The 27,482-nt window shown below is 33.2% G+C and overlaps 1 protein-coding gene across 2 annotated transcripts; it reads left to right on the top strand.

The window, feature by feature from the left end:
- The first annotated feature begins 365 nt into the window (after positions 1-365).
- Positions 366-17,223, top strand: LOC134229212 (protein unc-93 homolog A-like). Of its 2 annotated transcripts, none has more exons than XM_062710921.1 (4): positions 366-448; positions 12,553-13,643; positions 16,080-16,350; positions 16,575-17,223. In XM_062710921.1, exons 2-4 carry the CDS (start codon positions 12,567-12,569, stop codon positions 16,802-16,804), a joined length of 1,578 nt encoding a protein of 525 aa, XP_062566905.1. In that variant the 5' UTR covers positions 366-448; positions 12,553-12,566; the 3' UTR covers positions 16,805-17,223. The 2 variants fall into 2 exon arrangements, with proteins under 2 accessions (XP_062566905.1, XP_062566904.1); XM_062710920.1 differs by lacking the exon at positions 366-448 and adding an exon at positions 6,956-7,422.
- Positions 17,224-27,482: the final 10,259 nt, after the last annotated feature.

Below are 27,482 nucleotides of genomic sequence, written 5' to 3'. Positions count from 1 at the left end.
ATCACCTGGTATAATTACATGTATACATGTAATTTATATGATCTTTAACTGGCAAATATCAGAATAAAAATAATGTGTACACATTGGATATAGAGACAGGATTATGATTGTTGTAGGAAAATGATGTAAAACGGCAAGAATTTACTTGTAGTCAAGATAATTATTTTTGATGTACTAATATAGTGGAGAAACCCTACGGTTTACAATAAAAAAGAATCTTTTAGACCAATAAAGATGAGAAGAAACTATGAATTTATCAGATTCAGCATTGATATAAGCTATAACAATGCTCCTTGATGATTTCTTTACGTTCCTCGTTCGATAGGATATAAACATATGCTAGTACTCAAAGAAAGTCGTTAGTATACCGTGTAACGTAATAATAAAGGTATCCACCAAAACATAGGCTTTTCTTCAGTTACAGCAGCCGAAGACATAACTGAGAGAGGTAAGTTTTTATCGGAAAAAGTTTAAAGTTTTGACATAATCAAACATTGTTAAGTTCATCGAAGTGTCTTTCACTATACACGTACTCGTATAATAAACAATTTTCAGTTGTCAGTGAGTACATGACTTGTACTCATTAGCAAATGAAAACTGTAATTAGTGAAAGACAGTAGTAAGAATTATAGCGTAGAGTGTACACTGTTACATGTAAGGCTTTCTATAATGACTGTGTGTAAAAAGCAATATGTACTTGACAGATTCGTAGAGAGCATAAAAATCATAACGCTAACTTAAATGGGAAAAACAGTGCATTTTGGTAAACTTGAGTTATAATCAGGGAAACCATAGTTAATCTAAAAGTTCCTAGATCATAAAGATTTTAATAGTACAAGAACATATAAATCTTTTAAGTAAAAAGAAGATTTATATTGATGTTCGCAGGAAAACATTCGTTATTTATCAATTCTTTCCTGTTATATATAATTCCACGAAGTGCACTTTAACGACTGAGCAACACCCATAAAATTCTTCCACAGACTTTTTATGACTTAATCATCGCAGATTTTGTGTCGATTACGTAATCTAAGAATTAATATCATCTTCGAAGCAATAAAAATTTATCTTTTTTACAAAGGTGGAAGAGGAGAAATATGTTTTGGTGCTAGGTGCTAAAATTGAAACTGTTTTTAATTGATAAACATTTTCTTTGTGAATATAAAAAAATCTTGTTGTTGTACTGAGATTCGACAATTCAGTAATTTTGGCCACAGTAAGTTTCTTGCCTACAGAGATTTGTGATTGTGCAGACAATACAGGGACCATTAAGCTGAGCGACATCTTTCCAGTAGATTAACGGACAATTCAAGGAACTGCGGAGCAATTTGCCCAATAAATAGTACTGACCATCCTATAAATTTATCGATATCAATTTACCTACTTGACGGTGAATCTCGTGATGGAAGCCTTATGAACATGATGAAATGTGACAGTAAACCGGAAGTAACAGAGTTCGGGCGATCGGATGTAAAACGCAGTTATTGAATACAGTAATTTCCAGATCACTCTTCTGTCGTTTTGAGGGATTCGTCTATCAAGGACACAAGCAGCATGCTTCTCCGCTTCGAGAGGAAATAATGAGCGTATTTTACGAGTTGTCATCAAAGCAAGAATAGGTTTATCTTTAATCTCAATTCCTCCTGCCATTACAATTCAAGACGATAATCGAATTTTTGTCTAGACGGATTTCTCCAAAACCCTACATATTATCTGACGGACAGGACTCTGTTTGGTGGGAATACGAGGAGAAGTCGCAATTTCGAAATTCACCAATCCATCATCGGGATTCGGACGGTCTGCCGATCACGAAGAACGATAATCAAGCCGATGCTGTAAGGGATATTTCCATTTTAGCGGAAAAGTCGAATCAAACCAACAAAAAGACTGACAACGTCTCGTGAGATGAAAGCTTAATGGGTTGTTTTGTTGTTAATGTTTTTTGTACTTTCCCTGTTTCCTCTCTGTACTTGGAGAGTGCATTCCATATGCATGTATTTTATACGAGAACTTGACAAATATTGGAAATATCGAACGAGCACGTGTTTGAACCATATTTTCTTAGTCATGTCTTTGCCTTGCACATGTTGCACTTGGATATCACAATCTGCAAAAAAGAAACGATAGAACATATCGCAGGAGTATTTGCTTGTGGATGTCTCAACGCTGCCATATCGAAAACACAAGCGAATAATTTTAATTAGATTGTTAAGCAATGGAACCTTGATGAGTGCAACAACTAAAGAACACACGACAATTTAACAAACTAATTTTCATTATACAATTTATTCTTCATCAGAATTCATTTTCGGCATATATTGCACTCAATATGAACCCCTCTGTGAATGTACTTTTACGTTTGTTCTAGTACAGGTCACCCTGCTTTAGGATTCAAAATGCGAATGTTGGAAATAAAAACAACGATCCCTCATAATAAAAGTACAACTTTTCTTAACTTTAAACAACCATTCCTCACGATAAATACCGATACAGACTTTTTGACATCATATACATGACTGCTTTTTTAATAAGATTTAAAATCAATAAAATTTACTTTGTTATTGGTCATTTGAAAAATTATTTTTAAAAACATTCTGGTTATATACACAAGTACTCTGAAATTAATATGTAAGAGACGCTTGAGTTTCTGAATGATTATATCTCTGTAATTTTTAGGAGATCTGTTATAATTCTCATTGGTTCCAATTGCACCCAGTTATTAGTGAACCCATTTTTAGCTCACCTGAGCCGAAGGCTCAAGTGAGCTTTTCTGATCACATTTTGTCCGTCGTCCGTTATTTTCTGTCCGTCCGTTGTCTGTCTGTCTGTCTGTCCGTCCGTCTGTAAACTTTTCACATTTTCAACTTCTTCTCAAGAACCACTGGGCCAATTTTGACCAAACTTGGTACAAAGCATCCTTGGGTGAAGGGGAATTTAAATTGTTAAACTGAAGGGACATATCCCCTCGCAAGGGGAGATAATCAAGAAAAGACAAAAATAGGGTTGGGTCATTAAAAAATCTTCTTCTCAAGAACCACTGGGCCAGTAAAGCTGAAACTTATGTGGAAGCATCCTGGTATAATGTAGATTCTAAATTGTTCAAATAATGACCCCCGGGGGAAGGGCGGGGCCACAATGGGGAATCAAAGTTTTACATAGAAATATATAGGAAAAATCTTTGAAAATCTTCCTCTCAAGAACCACTGGGCCAGAAAAGCTGAAACTTATGTGGAAGCATCCTGGTATAGTGTAGATTCTAAATTGTTCACATCATGACTCCCGGGGGAAGGGCGGGGCCACAATGGGGAATCAAAATTTTACATAGAAATATATAGGAAAAATCTTCTACGCAAGAACCACTGGGCCAGAAAAGCTGAAACTTATGTGGAAGCATCCTGGTATAATGTAAATTCTAAATTGTTCAAATAATGACCCCCGGGGGAAGGGCGGGGCCACAATGGGGAATCAAAGTTTTATATAGAAATATATAGGAAAAATCTTTGAAAATCTTCTTCTCAATAAACACTGGGCCAGAAAAGCTGTAGCTTATGTGGAAGCATTCTGGTATAATGTAGATTCTAAATTGTTCAAATAATGACCCCTGGGGGAAGGGCGGGGCCACAATGAGGAATGAGGAAAATGCAGTTTTACATAGAAATATATAGGAAAAATCTTTGAAAATCTTCTTCTCAAGAACCACTGGGCCAGAAAAAGTGAAGCTTATGTGGAAGCATTCTGGGGTATTGTTAATTCTAAATTGTAGGAATCATGACCCCCGGGGGAAGGGCGGGGCCATTATAGGGAATCAAAGTTTGACATAGAAATATATAGGAAAAATCTTTGAAAATCTTCTTCTCAAGAACCACTGGGCCAGAAAAGCTGAAACTTATGTGGAAGCATCTTGGTATAGTGTAGATTCTAAATTGTTCACATCATGACCCCCGGGGGAAGGGCGGGGCCACAATGGGGAATCAAAGTTTTACATAGAAATATATAGGAAAAATCTTTGAAAATCTTCTTCTCAAGAACCACTGGGCCAGAAAAGCTGAAACTTATGTGGAAGCTTCTGGTATAATGTAGATTCTAAATTGTTCAAATAATGACCCCCGGGGAAAGGGCGGGACCACAATGGGGAATCAAAGTTTTATATAGAAATATATAGGAAAAATCTTCTTCTCAGGAACCACTGGGCCAAAAAAGCTGAAACATATGTGCCCATGGAAGGATCATGGGGTAGTGTAGATTTCAAAATGTCTAAATTATGATCAGTGGGGTAGGGTGGGGACGCATTATGTATAACAAGGGGGAAATCTCGTAAAGAACAGAATGGTCAAAGCTTCTCAGGTGAGCGATGTGGCCCATGGGCCTCTTGTTATAATAATATGAAGCAGATTTATTCAAAATCTTATACATGAAAGGAAAGAAAAGAAAATCACTTGTGGCGGCCTTAAACTCGATATTTTGATGTATTGATGATTCATTATCAATTAACAACAGGAAGTAAACTTTCGATGAAATGTCAACGCAATATATTAATATGAGCTTGAAAAGAAAAGATAGAAAATAATAGTCTGAAATATCTGTTTCATATTTGGAATTTTTTATTTATAAAAAAGACGTTTATGGTAATTTAAGAACGTGACGACTTCAACTTTTCTTTCGTCGACTTACCACACCCTTATCACCGATGTGTGGGGTTTAGGTCTTACAGATGATTCGATAACCAAGAACATGCTATATACGTGAAACTTATCTAAAATGAGACAATATTTTGACAAACAATTTAATGAAACAAGAATATAAACAGTCTCAAAAGAGTGAATAAATCATATCGCAAGTTCTTTAGTCGATACAATGACCTTGTCAGCAAATACAATCAAATTTGGTCTAATGCTTACTGACTTTTTTTTAATACCACTGTATCTGTCAGGCCATTACCTAACATTCAATGTCTATATATTGTTCTGTTTTCCAAATCATGACAAGGAAAAAACGGCAGGTGTGACCGGTTGTCAGTGGATGCTTACTCCTCCATAACACAAGATTTCACCAATGATGTTTTTATATAGAGGTTCGTATTTGCTCTGCTCTTATACATGTACTGCATCTTTTGTTTAGAATGTACAACTTGATATAAACTGTACAATTTTCACGAAGAAGATTTTTAATTAAAATTTAGTGAAGCAATTTAAAGTTATGGAAGGCTTCTTTTCTAGTGTGCGGCTAAATGAAATATAGAAACTGTTTTTCTGTAGATCTCTTTATAATTAGATAAAAAGGATTTAAAAAGGTAAACATTTTTTAACAATTGTACAATCCTATATGAAATGGTAAAAATGAGTTAAAGTATACTTGGGACTTTAGTTTTTGCAAAACGACTGTCTTGTGAAAATGAATCCCCCTTTGCTTATTAAATTTTTCTATATATTGTAACAGAATAATGAATTTAACCAGTATTTTAAAACAATCAACGGCTTTAAGGTACTTTCTAAAGTGAATGAAATGATTATGAGTTAATTCTAAGATATGCGAGATACATGTTTAATGAAATATATGGAGATATCAAACAGTATTCACGCTCAGAAGTCCATAAAACAATTCAAACTTTGGAGCAGAGCAAATGCTGACCTCTAAAACATCAGAGGTGGGATCAGGAACAATGGAGGAGTGAGCATCCCGTGTCGAACGGTCATACCCGCCATGTGCACCTCGTCATTATCGGAAACTAAAAAAAATCTGTTGAAAAATCTGTGTGTTTAAAATGGCCTTACAATCAATATGAAAAACTTCAGTCAGCATTTGACGTATTAAATGATAAATTGTATTTGCTGACAAGGTCATTGCATCGACCATAGAACTTAAGAAATTATGACTTTGAAAGAGACTGCTGGTATTCTTGTTTCAGCAACTTGTTTGTCAATAACTTACCTCGTTTAAAAATTGTAGATACGTAGAGCATGCTCTTGTGTATCAAACCAACTGTGAGATTTACATGTAAACCCCGTATCAAATCAATCAAAATATAATATTTTCTGGCATTTAAGGAAGAATAATAATATTAACTCTGAAAATTAGCATTAAATACTTCTAAGTAGATTCCTGTAAGTCGATATCGGTCAGCAAGGGATGCTCACTCCTCTATAGCATCTGATCCCACCTCTGATGTTTTGGAGGTCCGTGTTTACTCTGCTCCTTTTCTTTATTGTTTAATAGACTTTTGATCTTGAATGCTGTTCGTTATTTCCAAATATACATATTTAATCTGAGAAAAAAAACATTTAATTTAACATGTTTAATAAGATAGAAGTCATCATGCACATCTTTGACTGACTACAATAAGTTTCCCTGTCAAAAGAATGTCAAGGATCTGGCCTTGCTCCTAAAGAAAACGATCAAATTTAATCTAATTGATACCATCACTTTATAATATTGTCTTTATGAATCTGCAAACATTTCATTAATTTTAGGAACAATAATGACAAGAATTCATCCTTAATGGATTTGCCAAAGGGTACTTTATGTGTCTGGATAACAATAAGAAGTGTTGGAAAAAGATGAAATAAACCGAAATTATGGAAATGCATAAATACTCGTAGCTTTTATAAAATGAAATATTACTTTTAATACTGCACAGTGTATGCATTTTTTTTTCAGAACAAAAGCAAAATCAATATTTCTCTTTTTGTTCCATTAAATATTTCTTTGAACTTTACTTTTCATTGATCTCATCCTTCGTGAAAGTTGTTATTTTTTTTTATCAGAGGACTAAATGTTAGATATTGTTTTAGCGATAATATTATTCCTGCTGACTTTATTAACATGCATGCTATAAAAATAGCGTTTGGTTTAATTTGATCCTATTAAACCAATACAATAAGCCACGGGCAGCCTATCTATGATCATACTCTTTATAGCTCCCAGAAAACATTCCGCCTGCTGCTTCACATAAAATGCATATATTACAGAACAATTATGAATAACGTTCTGTGTATATATAGACAGACTTGTATTCAGTTTTCCAATAACAGAACAGTCATAAAATGATGTTACCGATCGTTGGTATAGACCGTTCCTGGAGTATATCAGTTCAGAAGATGCTTTGAGTGTTGTATACACGAGGTTTACAGTGAAAGTGCAAATTAACTGTACCTGAAACGAAAAAATGTTTGAGTCGGTTTTAAAACTGAGAATGGTGGGAACTTGGGAACTGTTTTTGACGAGGAACTAACAATCTCGGGACAAAAATCAGCCCGTGTGAGAACGGTGCGGCTCTAATTGGTTTTATCCATCAATTAACAGTAATTCTTTAAATCAATACAGAAATATCGAGCGAAGTCGGCTCCAATTTATCATGAGTCGAGGATGTATTTTTCCGAGATTCCTGGAAGATAACGTAGATATCATGTGGACTTAAATCAGCAGGTAGGTCAGAAATGCCAGGAAGAATTTTTTAAAAAGTTAAGCTACTCTAACGATTAAACTACTGAGTATGGCAAATCGACTTTAAAATATAATTTATACGATGTCTGAATTAAAAATTGGTGGATTCCGTTTCACTACGGGACACAACTCAAATAAATGCCCATTTTTATTCAAATCATTTGGTTAACTTCTGACCAATATGTTTCACCCTACAATTTGAGAGGGAATCTAAATCATGCAATTCCGAGAGTAAAATTTATTTTTCATCTTAAAAATACTTGTCAGACAATGGTATATATCTATCAAAACTCTTATTACTTGATTTTAAATAATGTTTTGAAGTAGTTTTTTTTTTTCAAACTACAATTGGTTTATCACCAACTTATATAATAGAATGTATGTGATTGAATAATTTGAAAAAAAAAACCTTGAAGATATTTTTTCATCCAGTTCAGATAAGCATGATAAGGTTTTGTTTTCGTTTCAACATCAAATTACTCAAATATGTGTCGGTTTGTTTGAATAACAGTTCAATGATATGGTGTTAAAATTGATTTAGCAAACAGTGAATATTTGTCCCCAAGGAAATGAAATATTTGTTTTCTTTCTCTAAAACACACTGTTAATTACTGGGAAACGTTTGGTTCCCAGGTCCAATACATGTATTTCGTTATCGGAATACTCTGTAACAATATGATGTTGTTTTGGGCTGCTTCTGTTTTGCTTTGAACTAATTTATTGAAAATATATGACAAAAAGATCCTAGATGAATACACAACTTAGGACGGTCTTTGCACTGTTATATATACAAAGCACCCATTGCTTTTAGGGAATAGTTCGGTCATGGAAAATTTTCCTACTTAACTTTCAAATGAGGTCACATTTCAATTAATCATATTAAAAATACATCTTTAAACGCGATTTGATAACCAACGACAGTTTAATAAAATGCAAAAATAACTTGATAATCTGATGTTTATCATTAGATCTGTGGCTGAGTGACAAAAAATAGGATATGTATTGTTTCTGTTTTTCTTCCAATTAAATGATGAATGAAATGTGGTTACGTTAAATGTCACCTACGTTATTCCATGAAGATAATTATTTTATTCATGATTGATCGTTTTAATTTTTTTTTTTTTATTTTCAAATCCTTATTAATCTATATTATCTGTACTTTCCTCTGCTTTTTGGCTGTGTCTACTTATCTACATGCAAAAATTTGTTATTTTTAAATGTTTGATTAATTCCTTGAAGTAGAAACTGCCGATGAACTGGCAAATAGATATAGATATAAAAATTTATTACAGAGCATCAGCTCTTTGAAATAGAATAATTAAGAAAAATAAAAAAGAATCCTTACGTTTAGTTTTACTTTTTTAAACGTTTTATAATCTTTAGCACATATCTTTCACTATAAGTGTTGCATCACATTTGTTCTTTAATGCTAGTAAAAACTGTTTGATTTTTGGCTTATAACATACACGGAATTTGCGTAAATTATATGAGAGAAAAAGAATACACGTACAAGTTCTAAAATTATATCTTCCTCATTCGTGGTTTGTCTGATCTAAATTTTTCTACCGAACTCTCAGCAAGAGACATTATATATAACAACAACAACAAAAACATAACGTTTTCTTGAAGACCTTTAGAAACTACTGAAAATTGTCCTGTACTCTATACATTCTGAATAATCTCCCATAACGTTAACGAAAATGGACATCGGCAATCGCAGTCAGTATAAAGTATGAAGTGAAACTTCAGAAAGACGTACATTTTTCACAGGGGGTGAAAGGAAAAGCGATTTTCCGAGTTCATCAGAAAACTAGATATTCTCCCGATATTTAGTTTCTTAGGATGTCAATAACGCCGTGTTCTGTGATTAAGTTCTTGGTTCTAGGAAACGGACGGCCAATAGTTCTCTAATTTGTACAAATCTGACATCCTGATATTCCACAGATCCGATTAATCCAGTCCCAGAATTAAACTGCCAGGATGTCGTTATTTTCTGGAAAAGAAACATCTCCTGTAATAAATCAAAGAATCAAAATAATAATTTTCTCATCTGTCTAATAGGGTCAAAGTAACACGGGTCATTATTCGGAATTCGGGACACTTTCATCGATTGTTTGGTCCTTAGAACTTGGAAAGGGCGTCACAATGTTCTGTCAAAAAGTGCAAATTCTGCAGGTCTAGTTTGTTGTGTGTTTTATGAATGAAAAGAGGGTTCTTTTTTTTGGAAACACTCAATATATTATGTCAAATACTTTTAATTCCTATAAATACATGTATATTCATATGAACTAAATGGAGATGAACAGTATTCAAGCACAAAAGTCCATTAAACAATACAAAATAGGAGCAGAGCAAACACGGACCTCTAAAACATCAGAGGGGGATCAGGTGCCATGAAGGATTGAGCATCCCTGCCCACCGGTCACACCCGCCGTGTGCTCCTTGTCATGATCGAGAAATAACGGGAAAATCTGTCGTCTATTTAGTGTGTAAATAATGGACTAACAATTAGTATGAAAAACGGCAGTCAGCATTTGACTCAATGAAAAATTGTATTTGCTGAGAAGGTCATTATATCGACCATAGAATTTACGAAATGATGACTTTAAACGTGGCTACTGATATTATTGTTTCATCAACTTGTTTGTCAATAATTTACGTCGTTTTAGAAATTGTAATACATAAAGCATGCTCTTGCGTATCGAATCAACTGAGATATATAAACTCCGTTTGCAGTTGAAGAAGGTATATTGCTGCGTAAAAAGGGAAGTTGACGTTGTAAAGTTAAAGTCATAACCTTTATCATTAAACTTGGTTGTTAGATTTGCCATTGTCTTTTTCAAGTAGAATATCTAAAGATGAAACAGATGTGTCAGACTCGTTGGTATCTTATCTGGTATTAATAATTGTGTAATTTCGCGAGAATTACCACTCGCGAATTATAATAATTCGCTTCATCAAATGCACGAAAAACTCCTGAAAAACAGTCAAATGGTTAACTCATGTTTCCGTGATTAACGTTTGAATGTCATTTTGCAATTTATGGTAATTCCTTAAAATAAGGAATCTACAGTACATGTAGGTAGATCGCCACTTAATGCTGTATATAAAGGCCAATCCTAAAAGAAAAGCTGGCCAAAACCCGGTCATTAGACAAGCACAAAAATATATAATGTTTTCCATCACTAAATAACTATAATGAACTTAGTATTATCATTTGTATATCAAAAATGTTTTCTAGTCTACAGACAAGGCAGGATTATGACGTCACATCAAGAATGAATAAGACATAAAATACCTCTTTGACCTTATAATCCGAATATATTTTCCTGTTGACTTTCATGATGTCGAAAACGTCAACTTTGCAAAACACTTTACATTTTATTTACAATTTTAAAAAGTTTTCAAACACCCCTCGATCGAAAGTCATCTCGCTGTTTCGTGGCATACGTAACTCCCAGTAGTCCAAAAAGTATCTTTGACTGTGTCTCGTAGGATAACAGTGTGTCGTTAATAACAAATAATTCAAGCATTTTACCAACTTTTCAACTTTAAAAGTTAAATACTTACCGTAAAAGCTATATTTTATTTTTGTAAGCAGTCAATGCTTTTTGTGACTTCAACACTTTCAAAGTTTAGATTATCTTTAAAATTGAATTTGAAAGACTAATTTCATCAGTTCATGTGCGTGCAGAAGAAATGCAAATTACTCCTGAACAGATTCATTGAAAGCGACGTTTTTATTTTTACTTGTCTGTGAGTTGACCCCATACAAAAATGTAGGCCGTCCTTTTTGATCAGGGTTCGTCATTCCGAAAAAAAAACAACAATGTTCTGTAAAACTAGTCAACATTAATATTTAAGATCATGACATTTACACGAAAAAGTATTAGTGACACATAATATATTCTATTAAAGCTGTAAACAGTTGGAAACTCTAACTTAAAAGTTAGGATTTTTAAGTTGACAATTCAAACTTTTAAGTTGCTAATTTTATTCTTACTTTCCACTTTAAATCTTGTTTTTTCCCAACTTTAAAATTGGCTTTTCAATTTTTTACGTCGTTAATTCCAAATCAAATCTTGGCTTTTTCAACTTTATTTTGGATTTTCAAACTTAATTTATCACTTTTAAAATAGTTATGGTTGAAGTTCTCTCGTCTATAGAGATTTTTACAATTATTAGATCCTCTTTTAAATTGTAAAATATGGACAAAGAAAAATAAAGAAGCTTTTAACTAGAAAAAAAGTTATATGTAAGAGGAGCCTAGTTTAATGTTGGAATTACCAACTTTAAAGTTTGAAAAAGCCAGCTAAAAATAAAGTACGTGTCTCTTTTTCTGGCATTCGTTTGAAGTATCTGAGCCGTTTTGTTGCATGTTGTTTATACACACAATTATTGTTATGGAAACATACCACGATAAGAAAAATCAATATGGATTTTATTTCTTTTTCTCGACCAAATATATATACCTGTCAGTGTTATAAAACTTTAATTACAGATTCTTGATTATTTTTTCCTGTTACTTACTGGTTCTTTCCTGATACGACTGCGTTTTTTCAGCGTCTGTATAACATCGAATGCTTTAAGACTAGAGTGAGTTCACTGATACCATGGAGTGCATGTACACTCACACAAGGAAGTTAGAGATTTTTAAGTCGGAATAATTAAAATGACTATTTAATTATCTCAGAACGATCATAAAGGTCTGATCTGTTGCTTCAAAGGCTATTAATTAAGCACGTAAATGTTGAAATCATTTCGAGACAACAATGTTTCATATTGCATTCTACAAGAAATATGCATGACACACTATTAGAATATGAATCTTTCATGTATTCTCTTTAAAGATCAAAGTAAATTGAGGTTTGAAAGTTTGACATTTTAAGGATAAATCTGTAGATCATACATTTATTTTCTGTTATACTTTCTCTTCTCCCGGTTATATCGTACAGCGTGATTTTTGGCCGGGGTGTTAATTTTAGCTTGTTGCTGGGATTTAGCGGTAGAACGTTAAAACTTTACCCCCTTAATTTGCACCCTTGCATGTACAAAGGCATACAAATGCAACTTATTCTTGAAATTCATGTATTTTTCTTACTTTTCATACAGTATTACGTGGTAAGATGGCGACGGGGATGTCGAGTATTGAGGTATGCCGGGAAAAGCTGTTAATGGCTTCCCTGAAGGCTCCATCTCAACAGCACATCAACGCCAACCTTTTGGTCTCCCTACCAGACTTCGACAAAAGTCGACGAAGAAGTACTATACATTCCTACACCCTTTCCAATTACCACACACTTCCCCAAGACCCCGAAACACTCCGAACGGTGCGCGAAATGAGTCAGGGAAAAGCACTGAAGAATGTGATAGTTTTAGGACTGGCGTTCATGTTTATTTTTACTGCCTTTGTATCCCTGCAAGGTTTACAAAGTTCTCTTCATATTAAGAGTGGTGTCGGTGTATTTTCGCTTTCCAGTATATACATAGGTACCATAATTTCTTGTTTCTTTGCTCCCTGGATCATACAACGCTTCACAACAAAATGGACAATGGTGGTGACATTTGTAATCTTTACGGGTTATTTTGCGGGAAACTTTCATCCCGAACATTATATGCTCATTCCTCTAGGCGCTCTCCTTGGCCTGCTGGCGGGTCCATTGTTCAGCGCTCAAGCAACCTCTATCACCACAATAGCTTTGGCCTATGCGGAACATTCTCATATGCCGGATCAAGATCATGTTATAAACAAATTCATGGGAATTTTTTGTGGACTATATCGGACAAGCAACATCTGGGGAAATCTTATTACAACACTAGTCATCAATAAAAATAGTTCAGAAGTCGAGGGTTTCACCCATAACCATTCAAACCGCTCGTGTGGTTCTAGGTATTGCCTCAAGGACAACGTTAACGACGATCTTTTAGAAGATCTGATGACAACGATAGACCATAATACAAAGATCATGTTATTAAGTATTTACATGGGCTGCGGGGTGATGGGAATAGTCATACTAATCTCACTCTTTGACCAGCACAAAAGGAAAAAGAAAAACCACCATTATGATGACGATGAACTGACATCATCAGAAATGTTTTTATCTACGCTGAAAATGTTCAAGGATTCCAAATGTCAACTCCTTATACTTATTGTAGTTTTTGTCGGTTTGGAGCAGGGATTCATGTTCAGCGATTTTACTCAGGTTTGATTTTCTTACAACCATCTTAAGTTTACAAGGTTTAAGCATTGTTAATTGAGGAGCAGTACATTACAAGGTTTGGCGAAAAAGGTAGCGTGACATTTTATATTTTGGCGTTTCGCGTAATTTATATGAACTCTGGTTGCAGTATCTTCAAAAATGCCAACATTTTCAAATTGTACCTTTTAATCGAAGAAATCATTATCCAGGCACCAAATATAATCAAATATGAATTTTACTATGAAATATGTGGAGATCATTGAATGGATCATAGAACTTACGAAATTATGATTTTAAACGAAATTGCTAATATTCTTGCTTTATCAACTTGTTTGTCAATAGTTTACATCGTTTCAGATATTGTTTATTCGTAGAACATGCTCTTCCGTATCGAATCAACTGATCTGAACTCCCTATGCAGGTTACAAAGGTATATTGCTGCATAAGTAAGGGAGGTTAAAGATTGAAAAGTCATCAAGTTTGATATAAAGCTTTGTTGTTAGATATGATCAGTTGAGCTATTAAAAGCATTGGAGAATGGTTCCGAACTACGACTTTATTCTTAAATAACTAAAAATATTAAACCATTTGTAATTCTTTATGACATCAATATGTATTCATAAGGAAGGGATTTTAAACATTCCACCGATCCATAACTCAGACCAGGGAGTTTGACTTACATGTTATTGTCATTAGCATAAAGTGCCACTTGATGGTAAATATTATTTGGCGGTTGTTAGCAATCTTTGTGTATGTTGGGTGACTTTAAAGCATACTAGTTTACTGAAAGCATCCACTGAAAATGACCCCACATAACTTACACCTAGAATGCAAAATTGTCTTAGTTTTAAGAAAATAATCTTTTTTCAGTGTACAGCTAATATTATTAGCATATCATATAAACCGATAAATGTAATTAGATAAAGGATTCAACAAAGTAATTTACTTCACCTGATGGATAAGGGTTGAAAAATTTTACTGTTACTATTTCAAGTAACGTTATTACACAATAAATATTCTGAAGTATAACTGATCACTGTCTGTAGTTTTGCTCACTTAAAAGCAAAAACATAATATTTTACACACAGGGGAATATACACAGATAGTTAGCAACACGTATCTTACTTCAAAATAAAGAGCAATAATGGTAAATTATACATCTATAGTTCACTCAGAAATCCGATCAGAAACCCCTTTTGCCTTTATTCAAGGGTAGCCTCGGGAGTTCTTGTGTTCATTCCAAGTTGGCTTTATAACTTTGAATAAAAATGTATTCTTTAAACAAGATATTTTAATACATGTATTAATATAGATAGCCCTTGTACTCCAATACAATTTTTTAACATGGAGACTGAAGAGATATTGTGCCTCTCTGTGAACCAAAAGCGCGGCAATAAATGGACTTCAGCAATGTAGAATGCATCGTCCTACTAGTGAGAATTCCTAGACCAAGTTCATAGGCTAGGTAGGAGTAGTGGAGGAGTGATACAACAGTTTAATATGGAGATGCGACATTTATTAATTGTCAATATCAAAGCTGCCGCGCGCTAGTTGAAAGGGCGTTTTTCTGAAATGATAAAACGTTAATCAAAACGCTCCATCAGCGATTCTCCAGGGCTGAGCTACATGGTTATGTTTCTTGTAAATATCACGTTATTGATTTAAAAAACTGCTTTTCTGACCCAGATCTTGACATAGAGTAGCTGTAATTGGTGCTACACGCGTATCTAATCACCGGAGCTGCACGGATATTAAGCATTATTTAATTTCTAAAAAGATGTCGGCCTGTGAAGGATTAGAAAATAGGAGTCAAAGAGCCTAGATTGTGTAATAAAGAAATCAATCAGAATGGCATTGATTTTTCCGGCCCCAACGGAAGTTATCGAGTGCGAATCGATGTTCATTCTCACAATCAGATCCTCAAAGTTCTATTTGAACAGTGCTCGGTAAAAAGGAAATGACTGTTTTGTAGAGGCAATTATGCATCCAACCCTCCCGATACGTTCTGACTTAGTTGTTGAAGTATTCTTGACACCTGTAAGCATAACTAATTCCAACTACCACTTCATCATCTTGAGAAATGGGAAAAGGAAATAATTGGAATAACAGCCCGGGTCACTTCTAAGCACTTGTGAATGTAAAACATTATCTATTTCTCTGCAGGCAAGGCGTAATTTCAAAACTTGCATAAAAATCACGCCCGGCAATTATACTGCATGAGTTAGATAAGTAGCAAAGTTCCACAGAAAATGGCAAAGATTCTAGACAGATTTATACTAAGCTGATCTCGATATAAAATATCTTTTTTGTATGGCATGGCATTACAAATAGAGCTAATGAAGTATGAAAATAATATTAAATTACAAATTGATCTCAATTTAACAATATTATTAACTTTATATTAAATCAATACGAGTTATTAAAATGTCTACTTTGTAGGCTTACATATCCTGTACATTGGGCGTATCCCAGATAGGACCCGTTATGATGTGCTTTGGCGCCGTCAGCTCCACCAGCTGTATACTGATTGGAGTTTGTGCCAGTCGCCACATCAAGAGGTTTGCTTTCATCACGGCCGGTGCCACCTTTAATGTGGGTCTTCTGATAGTTCTGTGGCTGTGGAAACCAACACTGGATGATGTCCCAAATTTCTTTGTAGTTGCTGGATGTCTTGGTCTCTGTGACGCCATTTGGCAAACTCAAACATATAGTATGTGGAACATGAAAGGCAGTAGGCTTTGTACCACTCAAGATAAATGACATAAAAATGACGAATATTTATGAAATGAGCATATTCAGCTAATTTGCCTTTTACAAGAAAGATAGTCTAATATAAATTGTTAGGAAATCAGCAGTAATTTGTATGAATAATGAGGATAATTTAAGATATTTTCCTTCCGATGTATGATTTATCATATTTCTCTTGCCTTTCAGCCCTTTTCGGTGTTCTTTTCATTGACAAACAGGAAGCTGCTTTTTCCTGCTACCGGATGTTATACGCCACTGGGTGCGCAATAGCTTTTGGGTACAGCTACTTCCTCTGCGTTCAAACCAAAGTCATCGTGTTGGCGGGTGTTTTAGTGCTCGCATTGTTCATGTATTGTGTCATAGAAATGAAAGTACAGCTGCAGAGTCAGCATATCAGAGATATAGTAGCTCTGTGACCTCTCTCTTTTTATTTACAGGTAAACAATCATTACCATTGTAAAGAAATCAACTTGACAAAATGCTTTAATTTGTCTGAAGTTTCATCTCAAATAGATAGCACGCGCATGCATTACACATACTGATGAGTGACGAATAAAGCATGCTTTATTTTTCTTCATCAAAGAAGAATATTTCGAGAAAATATGGGACCAAAAATCATTATAGATAAATTAGTCACATTATGATAAATAACGAATACAATTTTCTGTAAGATATTTTACAACCTTATTAAGGTGAACATATTTTTATTATAGGCTTTTGAAAACTGTATGTTTAATATTTCCATATTGGTATTGTTTATTTTCCTAGATGCATACATGTAGATATATCAAAATGTTTATTTCCTCGCTGGGTATGAAATAAATTTAAAAGTAAACTTGGTTTTTCCTAATTTCAACATCGGGCAAAGAAAAAAAAACACCAAAATCCTTGATTAGCTTACATTAGGCAATAAAAATTCAATATTTTTTTGTAGCGAAAATAAAATTTGAAGAATAAATGCAACTAATTATTTTTTAAAGAATATATATACTTGTCAAAATTTCTAAGTCCCCACTTTAATTTTTTCAAAAAATTCAAAACCTTAACATCAATGTACTAGTTGCTTACAATTTTGCCTTTAATTTGCAATATTTACCTGTCAAGGCCAAAAAAAATATAATCGAATGTGTAATTACTCGACCGTGACCGTTTTTGTTAAAAAGCATGAAGTTCGAGTTCGATATGTTTTTCGGGTGTATTCTTAATATTTTTTACTTCCATGTGTTCTCCATCTTTAATTGATAACGAAAAACAGAAAAAAGTTTGATTAAAATGCAGTGTATGTCCACACAACAATGTGAAAGTGAAGTTGAAAAGGCCCAAGCTGGTCGTAGTTAACGAGAGTTCTGTTTCCTTTCACTGTATGATTTTATTTTACTTAAAACCTTTATAATTATCGCCCGAAAAACCTACAAAGTATACCTGGATTCCTTCTAATCATTAGAATTCGCTAGATTTTCAACAAACACAACAAAATCATCCTAGAGTTTATCCGGAAAAATCAATAGAACCGGAACCGGAAGTGCCCTCCCCTCAATGTCAAACTGGAGGAGGGGGGTTCACATGTAACAAGTTTATCTTTTAAAAAGATTGATGAGCTAGCGCCGTAGCAATTTGCCTTATTTCGACACAGATGAACAACATTTTTGGGTACAAGTTATATTTAATTGGTATTTATTTGCTCATATTTTGCTTAAAAAATCAATTTTGCAATACTTTCAAGTAAATCTAAGAAAAATTAAGTTTAAATTGATTATATTTATAACTTTATGGGGTATTTTATGGTCTAATAGCATTTTTTATGGAATTTCCCATGCTCTATTTTGGCCTATGTTCGAGGGGTTGAATCTCTCTTAGATGAACACTAACATATACTTTTCTTGTCTTTAAATTATTCCTTGAATATTACACTTTCAGAAATACATGTATATAAGCTTATGGAAAGTTTAATGCACGTTTTTTTTCCGGGTATCAGAAGAATACATCCTTAAGTCAGAGATATATTTTTTGAATGACCTTTGAAAAAAAAAAATAAAAATTATTCACTTTTGTGATATCTCCGTTGATTTTGTTGTTTACAAACCTATGTCCATAATAATTGCAGCATTTCATTTGATATATACTTACAATTTAAGGCAGATTTCTGTATGATATGACCTTAACCCCCAAAGAGAAATTTCAGGGTCAATACTTAAGACAATTATTTGTTGGATGTTTTATACATTATTTTTGACCTTATATCTTACAATGGAAAACTGTGTAGAATAAGAAATAAGAAACCTATAAAGCCAAAAAATTATTGTTGTTGCTTAGCAACCATTTGGTCATTTAACACAATTTTGAACAAAAATAATATGTGGATATTGCAATTCAGTTAGCTGCAGATCTGTAGCGTTAATATATTTGTCTTTGAAAAATTTCTCCACTTTCCAGCATCGTTCAATCAACTACCTTTCAAGCCCTAATTCTAGAAACATTATTTAACTAATCTGTATATTTTATCCATCTCCCAACCCTTTATAGTCGTCTCTACAAGGGATAAACTCGCCTGATTAAAATTATTTGTTAGATTACTGAAAATTCACTTCAAGCGAGTAATATTGCCTGTAGAGACAACTATAAACGGTTGGGAGGTGGATATGTGTCTAGAATTGGGGAGTTAGTTTTAAAGTATTATTTGCACTACGGGATCTGTAGCGTTATGGTCCCCATAACGCTACAGATCTGCAGCTACAATTCAGTATGATGCCTTCTAAAGAGTTTGAATTTTCTTCTTTAGCAATTGTTAAAAATGCAAGAAAGATGAAAAGTTTTGGGAAAAATTTCTAAAATTATGCACTTATTTGACCTTTGACCTCCAAAAAAATGAATCTAATGAGGTCAAACTTTAAGACAATTATCTGATGTATATTATTTTCAGTATCATTACCCCAGATTTGATTTTTCAATGTAATGGAATGCATAAATGTGTGTTGGATGAGCAACAAACAAGAAATACTGCCTGAAAATTGAAAAATACTCCGTTGCTTAGCAACCTCTTTAAAGTCATTATTTGCAGAATTGAAAAAAAAGTTTATGTGATTAATGTAGTAAAGAATAATGCCCTTTTATGTGTTTATTCTGAATTTCCTATTTCAATGTGTATCACTGTTAATTTTTAACTTGAAGATTAAAATGTGTCAAAAAATGCAATAAAATTCTGCACTTATTTGACCTTTGACCTTAATTTCCACTAGCAAGGTCAGTCGTGAGGTACCTGCGTAGTTATGAAATATCATCTCCAGAAAAGTCCCTACAAAATGATGGTATACATAATGCCTAGATTACTCTTTGAATAAAAAAGTTATAAATTGATTTATAAGGATATGTCAAAAGGTCTGCAATAACGCTTAAAATGTGCCGGTAGAGAAAGGGTTAAACAAAGAAAGGAGGATTCGTGATCAAGTGATTTATTTTGCTGAATTCTTTAATTTTTATCGAGGCTGAAGAGTGATAAAGTTATAATTGTTTTGTGAAGTGTATTTTATAGACACATAGGTAAAGAAAGGAGGGGGGTTTGACCTATTGGAGTTTTGGCGCAACGGAACATTTATGACCTTTACTGGAGAGGAGGGGAGACTCTATATAATATGGAGAAGATGCTGATTGAGGCATTGTATGAGCTAGTTTAAGAATAGAATTTCTTGACAATAAAGCAAAGAAAATACAGGGAAGTTAAAAGGAATATAGAAAATAACTCAAAGTGTACGTTGTATAAAGAAATCCAGAAAGATGTGAAGTAGCTTGGTCCCTTGGGTCATCTTTGTCAAGAAATGTTAGGTTAAAAGCCATACACATCAGAATTTTTTTTATAAATAATGAATTTATTCGTTATTTTTAGTGTAAATTCTTATTTCTGGAATTTATAAGATTGGCTGAATTGACCAGTAAGAAATTAGAGTCTATCTTTGGTTGTGCTTAGACGTAAAAAAAAAAAAACCCTTATCTTTGTTTAGAACAATCAGCTAATGACTCGGGCTTTTCCGTCAGAAAAAAGGAAAATTTGAAGCATTACAAATATGTAGTTATCTTTAAAGTGTAAGCTACACAATAAATAAACTTAGTTATTTAATGCTACTGTACAACATGATACAACGAAATTGCTATCGTACGGTCTACTGTAGAAGTTTTCCCAGTTTTCCCAGAATGCACGACCGTGAAGCCGAGCATGCGTATTCAGGGAATTTGGACTAACGTAGTTGCTAGCGCTCGAGAGCGCGCTAGCAATAAGACATTATGTAACTTTTGTTAGCAAGGCACAGGCACTTTCGGTAAGCCCCCTTGTCATCCTAATTTAAACCCTAACTAAAACATATGGAAGAAGTTAAACCGGAGTTTGAGACAGCTTTTCCAGCAGCAGAATCTAGCGGAACTAGAGGACGACCTAGTCTCCACATGGAAAAACATTCAATAAAAGAATTTTTCTTAAATAGTGTGAACTCTTTGAGGAACGGTTGTCTTCCTGTGAATTCGTTTAAATGGAGGATAATGCAGTATTTAACGTTGTGAATTTTCAATTCTAGAGTGCCTTAACATTTATGCATATTGTGTTAAAGTCCTTCAATAAAATAAATTAAGTGAGAAAATTGTTTTGCTACTTTTTTATCCTGTATACTTATTAAATTATACTGTTAAAATAATTCAATATAAGAGCGGTGCAAAGCAAAAACTTGCCTGGGGACTTAGAAATTTTAACTAGTATATTTTTTAAATTTGTGAAAGTTTAATTGACATTAAATCTGAAATAAAACATAAATCGCTGCATTACACAAAAGGTATTTGGAAACAAATATCCTCATAGTTATCATTTCATTTTAATATTTCATATTTTAGTATATTAACGGAAGTGTACATTTATTAATCATTTTTATCAAATTCCTCAGCTTTTATTGATGTCTGAATGTAAAAAAAATAGCATAAGGAACAGTAATCATTCTTAAATGTTCGATGAAATGCTAATTAAATAGCAGAGCAAACAAGGACCCCTGAAACACTCGGGGAAAACCAATCAGGGTGCATAGTATCCATGAGAAGTGTGAATTGTTGGGAGACCAACTGGTCTCACCGGACCACATGGATAGTGTTAACGAGAGACTCAGGTTGTTTAATATTAACTTCAGAGTAATTGTGTTAAATCAGGGTGACTTTTTATTTAGATGATCAATCAGAGGTTATATTGTATATTTATTTATATTAAAAATCAGTTGCATACAAGTCATTTAATTCATTGTGAGGAAAGTTTATATAACATATTAGATGCTATTGGTTAGAAGCATTTTAGAAAAAATTCGGGGGGGGGGGGGGGATTTAAATAGAAATTTAAGTATCCATTTTTTGTTTGACATCACAAGTTTATCGATTTTGTTGTTGCATGTACATCAAAATTTTCTCCACAACTGTTCATATTTCATATTTCGGGAAGTAAGACACTCGGCAAAGCACTGATAAGTTCTATATAACATAAATTATGTCATTGCAGTTGTTTATATTGAAAATATTTAAGCTATTGGTTATAAGCATTTTAGAAAAAATTCGGGGGGGGGGGAGGATTTAAATAGAAATTAAGTATCCATTTTTTGTTTGACATCGCCATGGTTTCAGCAGCAGAGGCCCTGAAGGATGAAAAAAAAATAATGATGATCACCAAAGCAAAAATGATCAGAAATAGGAAAGGATTTAAATAAATAATTTAATGAACTCAGGTCAACAGGCAAAGAAAATTGTATTCTTTATACGATATTTTGCTAATATGTGCTTCCCGATATAACGAATATCTTAAGTTGCGTTTTTATACCCTTCTCCATAATACTTGCTTTAAAAACTTGTTTGATATATCACTTTATTTTCATTATGTGCATCTATGTACGAGGGTTGATCCAAAAGTAATGTCACAACTTTGATAAAATTTCTATAAATCGACGTAAAGCAACACAATTATACATGATGAAAGCTTAATATTTTTCAAATCAGACCTGAAAATTTCAAAGGAATATGATGTATACTTTCTAAAATATCGGATTTTAAACAACGCGCGTTTATGGTAGTCGCCACACCTAAACATAACGTCATATGGCGGGTAAGCACCGTCATACTTTTAAGCGTTTCCCTTTCGATTCATTTTCGTTCAAAATATTTTTGATTCGAAAACACTTTCACCAATTCCACTTTCTTTAAGGATTCTTGGTACCATTATGCACTCACTCTTTTCATAATTAACCCCTCTGTCAAAAGTTTGGACCAGTAGCATAAGAAAAACTTAAAAAATTCACATGTCACACTATACGTCTGTCTTTTTTGACAACGTCAGACACCATTTAACGTTTCCGTTCGATCTCATATCCTTTGGTCTTGTCCTCTGCTGATCATTCAGTGACCAATCACCCGCCCAAAATTTCAGAAACCATCTATTAAGATGTCTCTTATTTACATTCTTTATTCTGTACGTCTGATTAATTAACGAAACAGTCGCTTGTGATGATTCCCATATTTTGAAGCAAAAATGCATAATTACAACTCGTCAAGCCGTTTTTTCCCCATTTAGACAATCCTTTTGTTTAATTGAACAGAGTAAAACAACAATGTTTCTGATCACGAATACCAATGCCATCATTTAATTTAAATTTTCAATTAAAGACTAGAAAATGCCGAGAATTTGGTCTTTTAAAAAAATCGGAGATTAGGTGCTTTTTAGAATCTTTTTAATGTGTTTGTCTTTTTTCATTCTAAGAAAAAATACACTTTAAAACGCGACGTTCCGTTGTGACGCGGCGACACCCCCCTATGCTCTATGTTTTAAACATCTATAAAAAAAAAATTCAAATATACATTTTTAAATTAAAATTTCAACATTAATTAGATTTATATTCGTGCTTCTTTTGGTATATTATATTTGATAATATGACGCCAAATATAAAAGATATGGACACTGTGACATTACTTTTGGATCAACACTCGTATAGCACTGTAAAATTGTGATGAGAGTGATCATGCATTTTATAAAGTCAGTGTTCAGAAAGAAAGGATTTCAGAAACATGTAATATTTTTCTTCACAGAGTACTAATCAGATATTATATTTCTACTATTATTATTATTGGACATAAATTCCCGAAATAATACAAAATCCCGATGTTGGTTACTGCTTTTAAAGTATATGGAAGGCAGATATTGGAATCGATAATGGATGCATTCCATTTTCAACACCATTTTTTCAATATTTTTTTTTAATCATCATGTTAATTTTAAGAAATTAAGACTTAAGTCATTATTCCATACTTAATCGAAATGTTACTAATCGTAATTTTACACTCATACAAAATTTCAAAAATTAGATGAAAAATACTTCTTTAGTTTATCCTGAACATTCCTTCATTGTTCTTTGCTTTTTGGCTCATCTTCTATGAAAACTTTTAAAATCAGATTTGAAATAAAAAGTTTTATATAACAATGAGAAAAAAAATTCACAAATACATGGAACAATACTTAAGGTTTAGAAGTCTACAAGTCTTAAAAAGATTTTTTGAAAATCCTACAATTTAATATGTACCTTGCATTACATAAATTTATTTTGAATGAAGTAATATTTTTTTTCATATCAATTTCTATATGCTTAAACATTCTGAAATGAAAGATATGGAGATAACGAACAGTATTCAATATAAATGTCCATAAAGCAATACAAATTAGGAGCAGAGCAAACACGGACCTCTTTAACATCAGAGGTGGGATCAGGCGCCATGGAGGAAAAAGCATCCCCTGCTGCCCGGTCACACCCGCTCCTTGTCATGATCGGGAAATAACTGGAAAATCCGTCGTCAATTCAGTGTATAAATAATGGACTAATAATTACAATGAAAAACGTCAGTAAGCATTTGACTAAATGATAAATTGTATTTGGTGACAAGGTCATTGTATCGACCAAAGAACTTACGAAATGATGACTTTAAACGAGACTGCTTATATTCTTGTTTCTTCAACTTGTTTGTCAATAATTTACCTTGTTTTAGAAATTGTTCATGTACATAGAGCATGCTCTTGCGTATTGAATCAACTGAGATATATAAACGCCGTATGCAGGTGATGAAGGTATATTGCTGAGTAACTAATGCAAGTTGACGATAGAAAGGTTAAAGTCATCACGTTTATCATAGAGCTTGGTTGTTAGATTAACATTAACGTCTTTTTTCAAGTAAAATATCCAAGTATGAAACAGATATGTCAGACTCTGTGGTATCTTTTATCTCAAGCTCACCAGGATATATCGTATCGACGTATGAATGGAAATTACCATTGTTAATTGACAATACTTCGTCGATATATCTAAATGTTGCGTTGAATGCCACAGCAAGTGTTTTCTTCTTTTCACGCATAATATTTTGCACAAACTCTGCTTCATATGAAAAACAAAAATAGGTCTGCTAATAACGGAGCGCAATTGGTACCCATGGGAATTCCAATAGATTGTTGGATAACCTGGTCTCCAAAAACCACATAAATATTGTCAATCAGAAACTCAAGCATCTTTTTGATGTCAACTTTATAGTACTTGTGTGTGCAATCAGAATGTGTTTTGACAAAATAATTTTGACCAGTGACCAATTAAGTAAATTTACGAGTTCTATTTTTATTGTAAAAGTAGCTGTCAATAATATCAAAAAGCCTGGACTTTAATTTATCGTTGGGAATGGTTGTTAATAAAGTTGAAATTCGTAATTTTTTAAGCTGTTGATTTTGGTAAAATCTTGTGATTTCAAATCGTCCGAAAGTTCTTTGGAAAGTTTGAGTATCCACATCTGATTCACATCACTTCTTGATATTGTTGCACAGTACATTTAAATGCATTTTTAAATTATATTTTAGTTTTAGTTTTGATTGAAAATATATGAAATGGTACGTTAATCGTATTTTTAATTGAAGCGTTTAAACACACTTTTAATTCACCTTTATATTACATGTAATTGATAATGCATTAAACTGTATGATTCTGATAGAAGATTTAAAAGTTCGTTGACACCAAAGAAAATTTTACATTAGGTAGAAATAGTATTACTTAAAAAAATATTAAACTGAAAATCACAGAGAAGTGAATTGAATTTATTACCAAAAATATAATTGTAATATTTTGACAAAAAATAATAAGGGGGGGGGGGGTATATTTAAAAAAAGAAAGCATATATGCTAAATTATCTACATGTACATTCTTCAAATACAAAAAGAAACTGGTATTTCTTCGAAGTTTTAAATAAAGTGATTCTTCATATATCATTACATACTCAATCAGTATTAATTTTGAGAAGATTAAAACATTTACATAAATATGAAATGTTAATATATTTCATTAACAATTCTTTAGTGGCATTGGTTGGAGCGTTTACTATAAAGTCACACGAGAAGGAGATACAAGTACTAGCAATCCTTGCGTCGCGGGTCAAATCCCACTGCAGGACGTGGAAAATGGTCTTTTGGATAAGATATCTTTCATATTTAGATATTTTACTTGAAATAGACGTTATTGGTTATCTAACAACCAAATTTAATGATAAAAGTGATGACTTTAACTTTTCAGTCGTCAACTTCCCTTACTTATATGCAACAAAATACCTTCATGACATGCAACCTTTGGAGATCTGTGTTTGCGTTGCTCCAATCTTGTATTATGAAATGAACTCTTGAGCTTGAGTACTGTTCATTATCTCCAGATAATTATTTCACTATATAATCCGAGGGCCCGTGTTGCATCATGTGCAGCACAGAAAAGACCCTCACTTGAAAGCCGCAATTGCCAAGATTAAATTTGAATTTGCAGCACTACACCGATGAATGTTTGCATTTAACAGGTCGGAGAGAATACTCGAAATCGAGTATTATCCGTGAACTCGCGTATTATTATAACCGCCCGTTTTTAGTGTCTATTACTCCACCTTGGCGATTACTAGGGAATTAGCTCAACACTCGCAATATTTTCCACATTTATTAAAGTTCATATAAAACATATAAAAACAATCTGGGGAATAGGTTACTCTTCACTCCGTAAAATATGTATATGGGGAAACTCGCTAGATAATTAATTAAACGGACAGACAGACGAACCTTATGACTATGAGGTAAACGTTACGGCTTTTACGGACACTTCTTAATCTACATGTATCTTTTCTCTTACTCTGATTCTAACTAACTATATTTTATCAAGTAACATTTTATAAAACATTTACTTTACTTTGATTGACATGTCAAATTATAAATTAATCAATATGTTCTATCCAATCACTGTCAATCTTTATTACTCAAGACTGACCATCGCTAAAGGTTAACGCCCATTATTTGACCTGCGTTAATCCGCTAATTGTTACCTAAACGTTTTAACTCAATTAGTGTCAAACACTCTTTTGATCTTGAAATATATTGTCCATCTGTCCGCACTATCTGATAAGTATTTGTCCTTAAGCAATATTTAATGGCTTTGATTTATTATTTCTTTGTTACGGTTAAGACTTTTTATAAACATTGAGTTACATTTTATCACTTCCGTATCAAGAAGAATTTCACAATATTGCGTATGTTAAATACATTAATTAATAAACAAGCCGAAAGTATAAAATATATAGGAATGTGCAAAATAAACATTTTGCACGGTCATATTATACTCGATATTAGGGTGTCGTTGAATCCGCGAAATCGGGTATAGGAGGTGTAATCACCTAATAAAACTTAAACAATGGGATGGCGCATGTTGCCGAGTTAATTTTCATCTAGATACACATGTTTTCTAAAGGTATCATTAGCGAGGTAAGAATTTGGGCGTCAAGATTCATGCGCCCAGGACAACAAATACCCGTGGAGCTCAGTACATTTCATGATCTGCACACAAAAAGGCGTTCAATTTGCTTTATATATTTTCATAATGTTGAAAGTATATGCATCTTCCTAATGTTCATTCCCAACACAACAGAATTGTAAAGTATCAGAATTCGGGAATTTATAATAATTCCACATCAACACGACAAACATAAACAATTTGTAAATAAATCAAATTATACGGAAACACATTTCACACACAA

The sequence above is a fragment of the Saccostrea cucullata genome, unplaced genomic scaffold (genome assembly GCF_032062105.1).
Source record: "Saccostrea cucullata isolate Sc308-1 unplaced genomic scaffold, CSIRO_AGI_Scuc_v1 ctg285, whole genome shotgun sequence".
NCBI classification, from domain to species: Eukaryota; Metazoa; Mollusca; class Bivalvia; order Ostreida; family Ostreidae; genus Saccostrea; species Saccostrea cuccullata.
The sequence above is the reverse complement of the archived record's forward strand: the minus strand, read 5'-3'. Positions and strand labels throughout refer to the sequence as shown.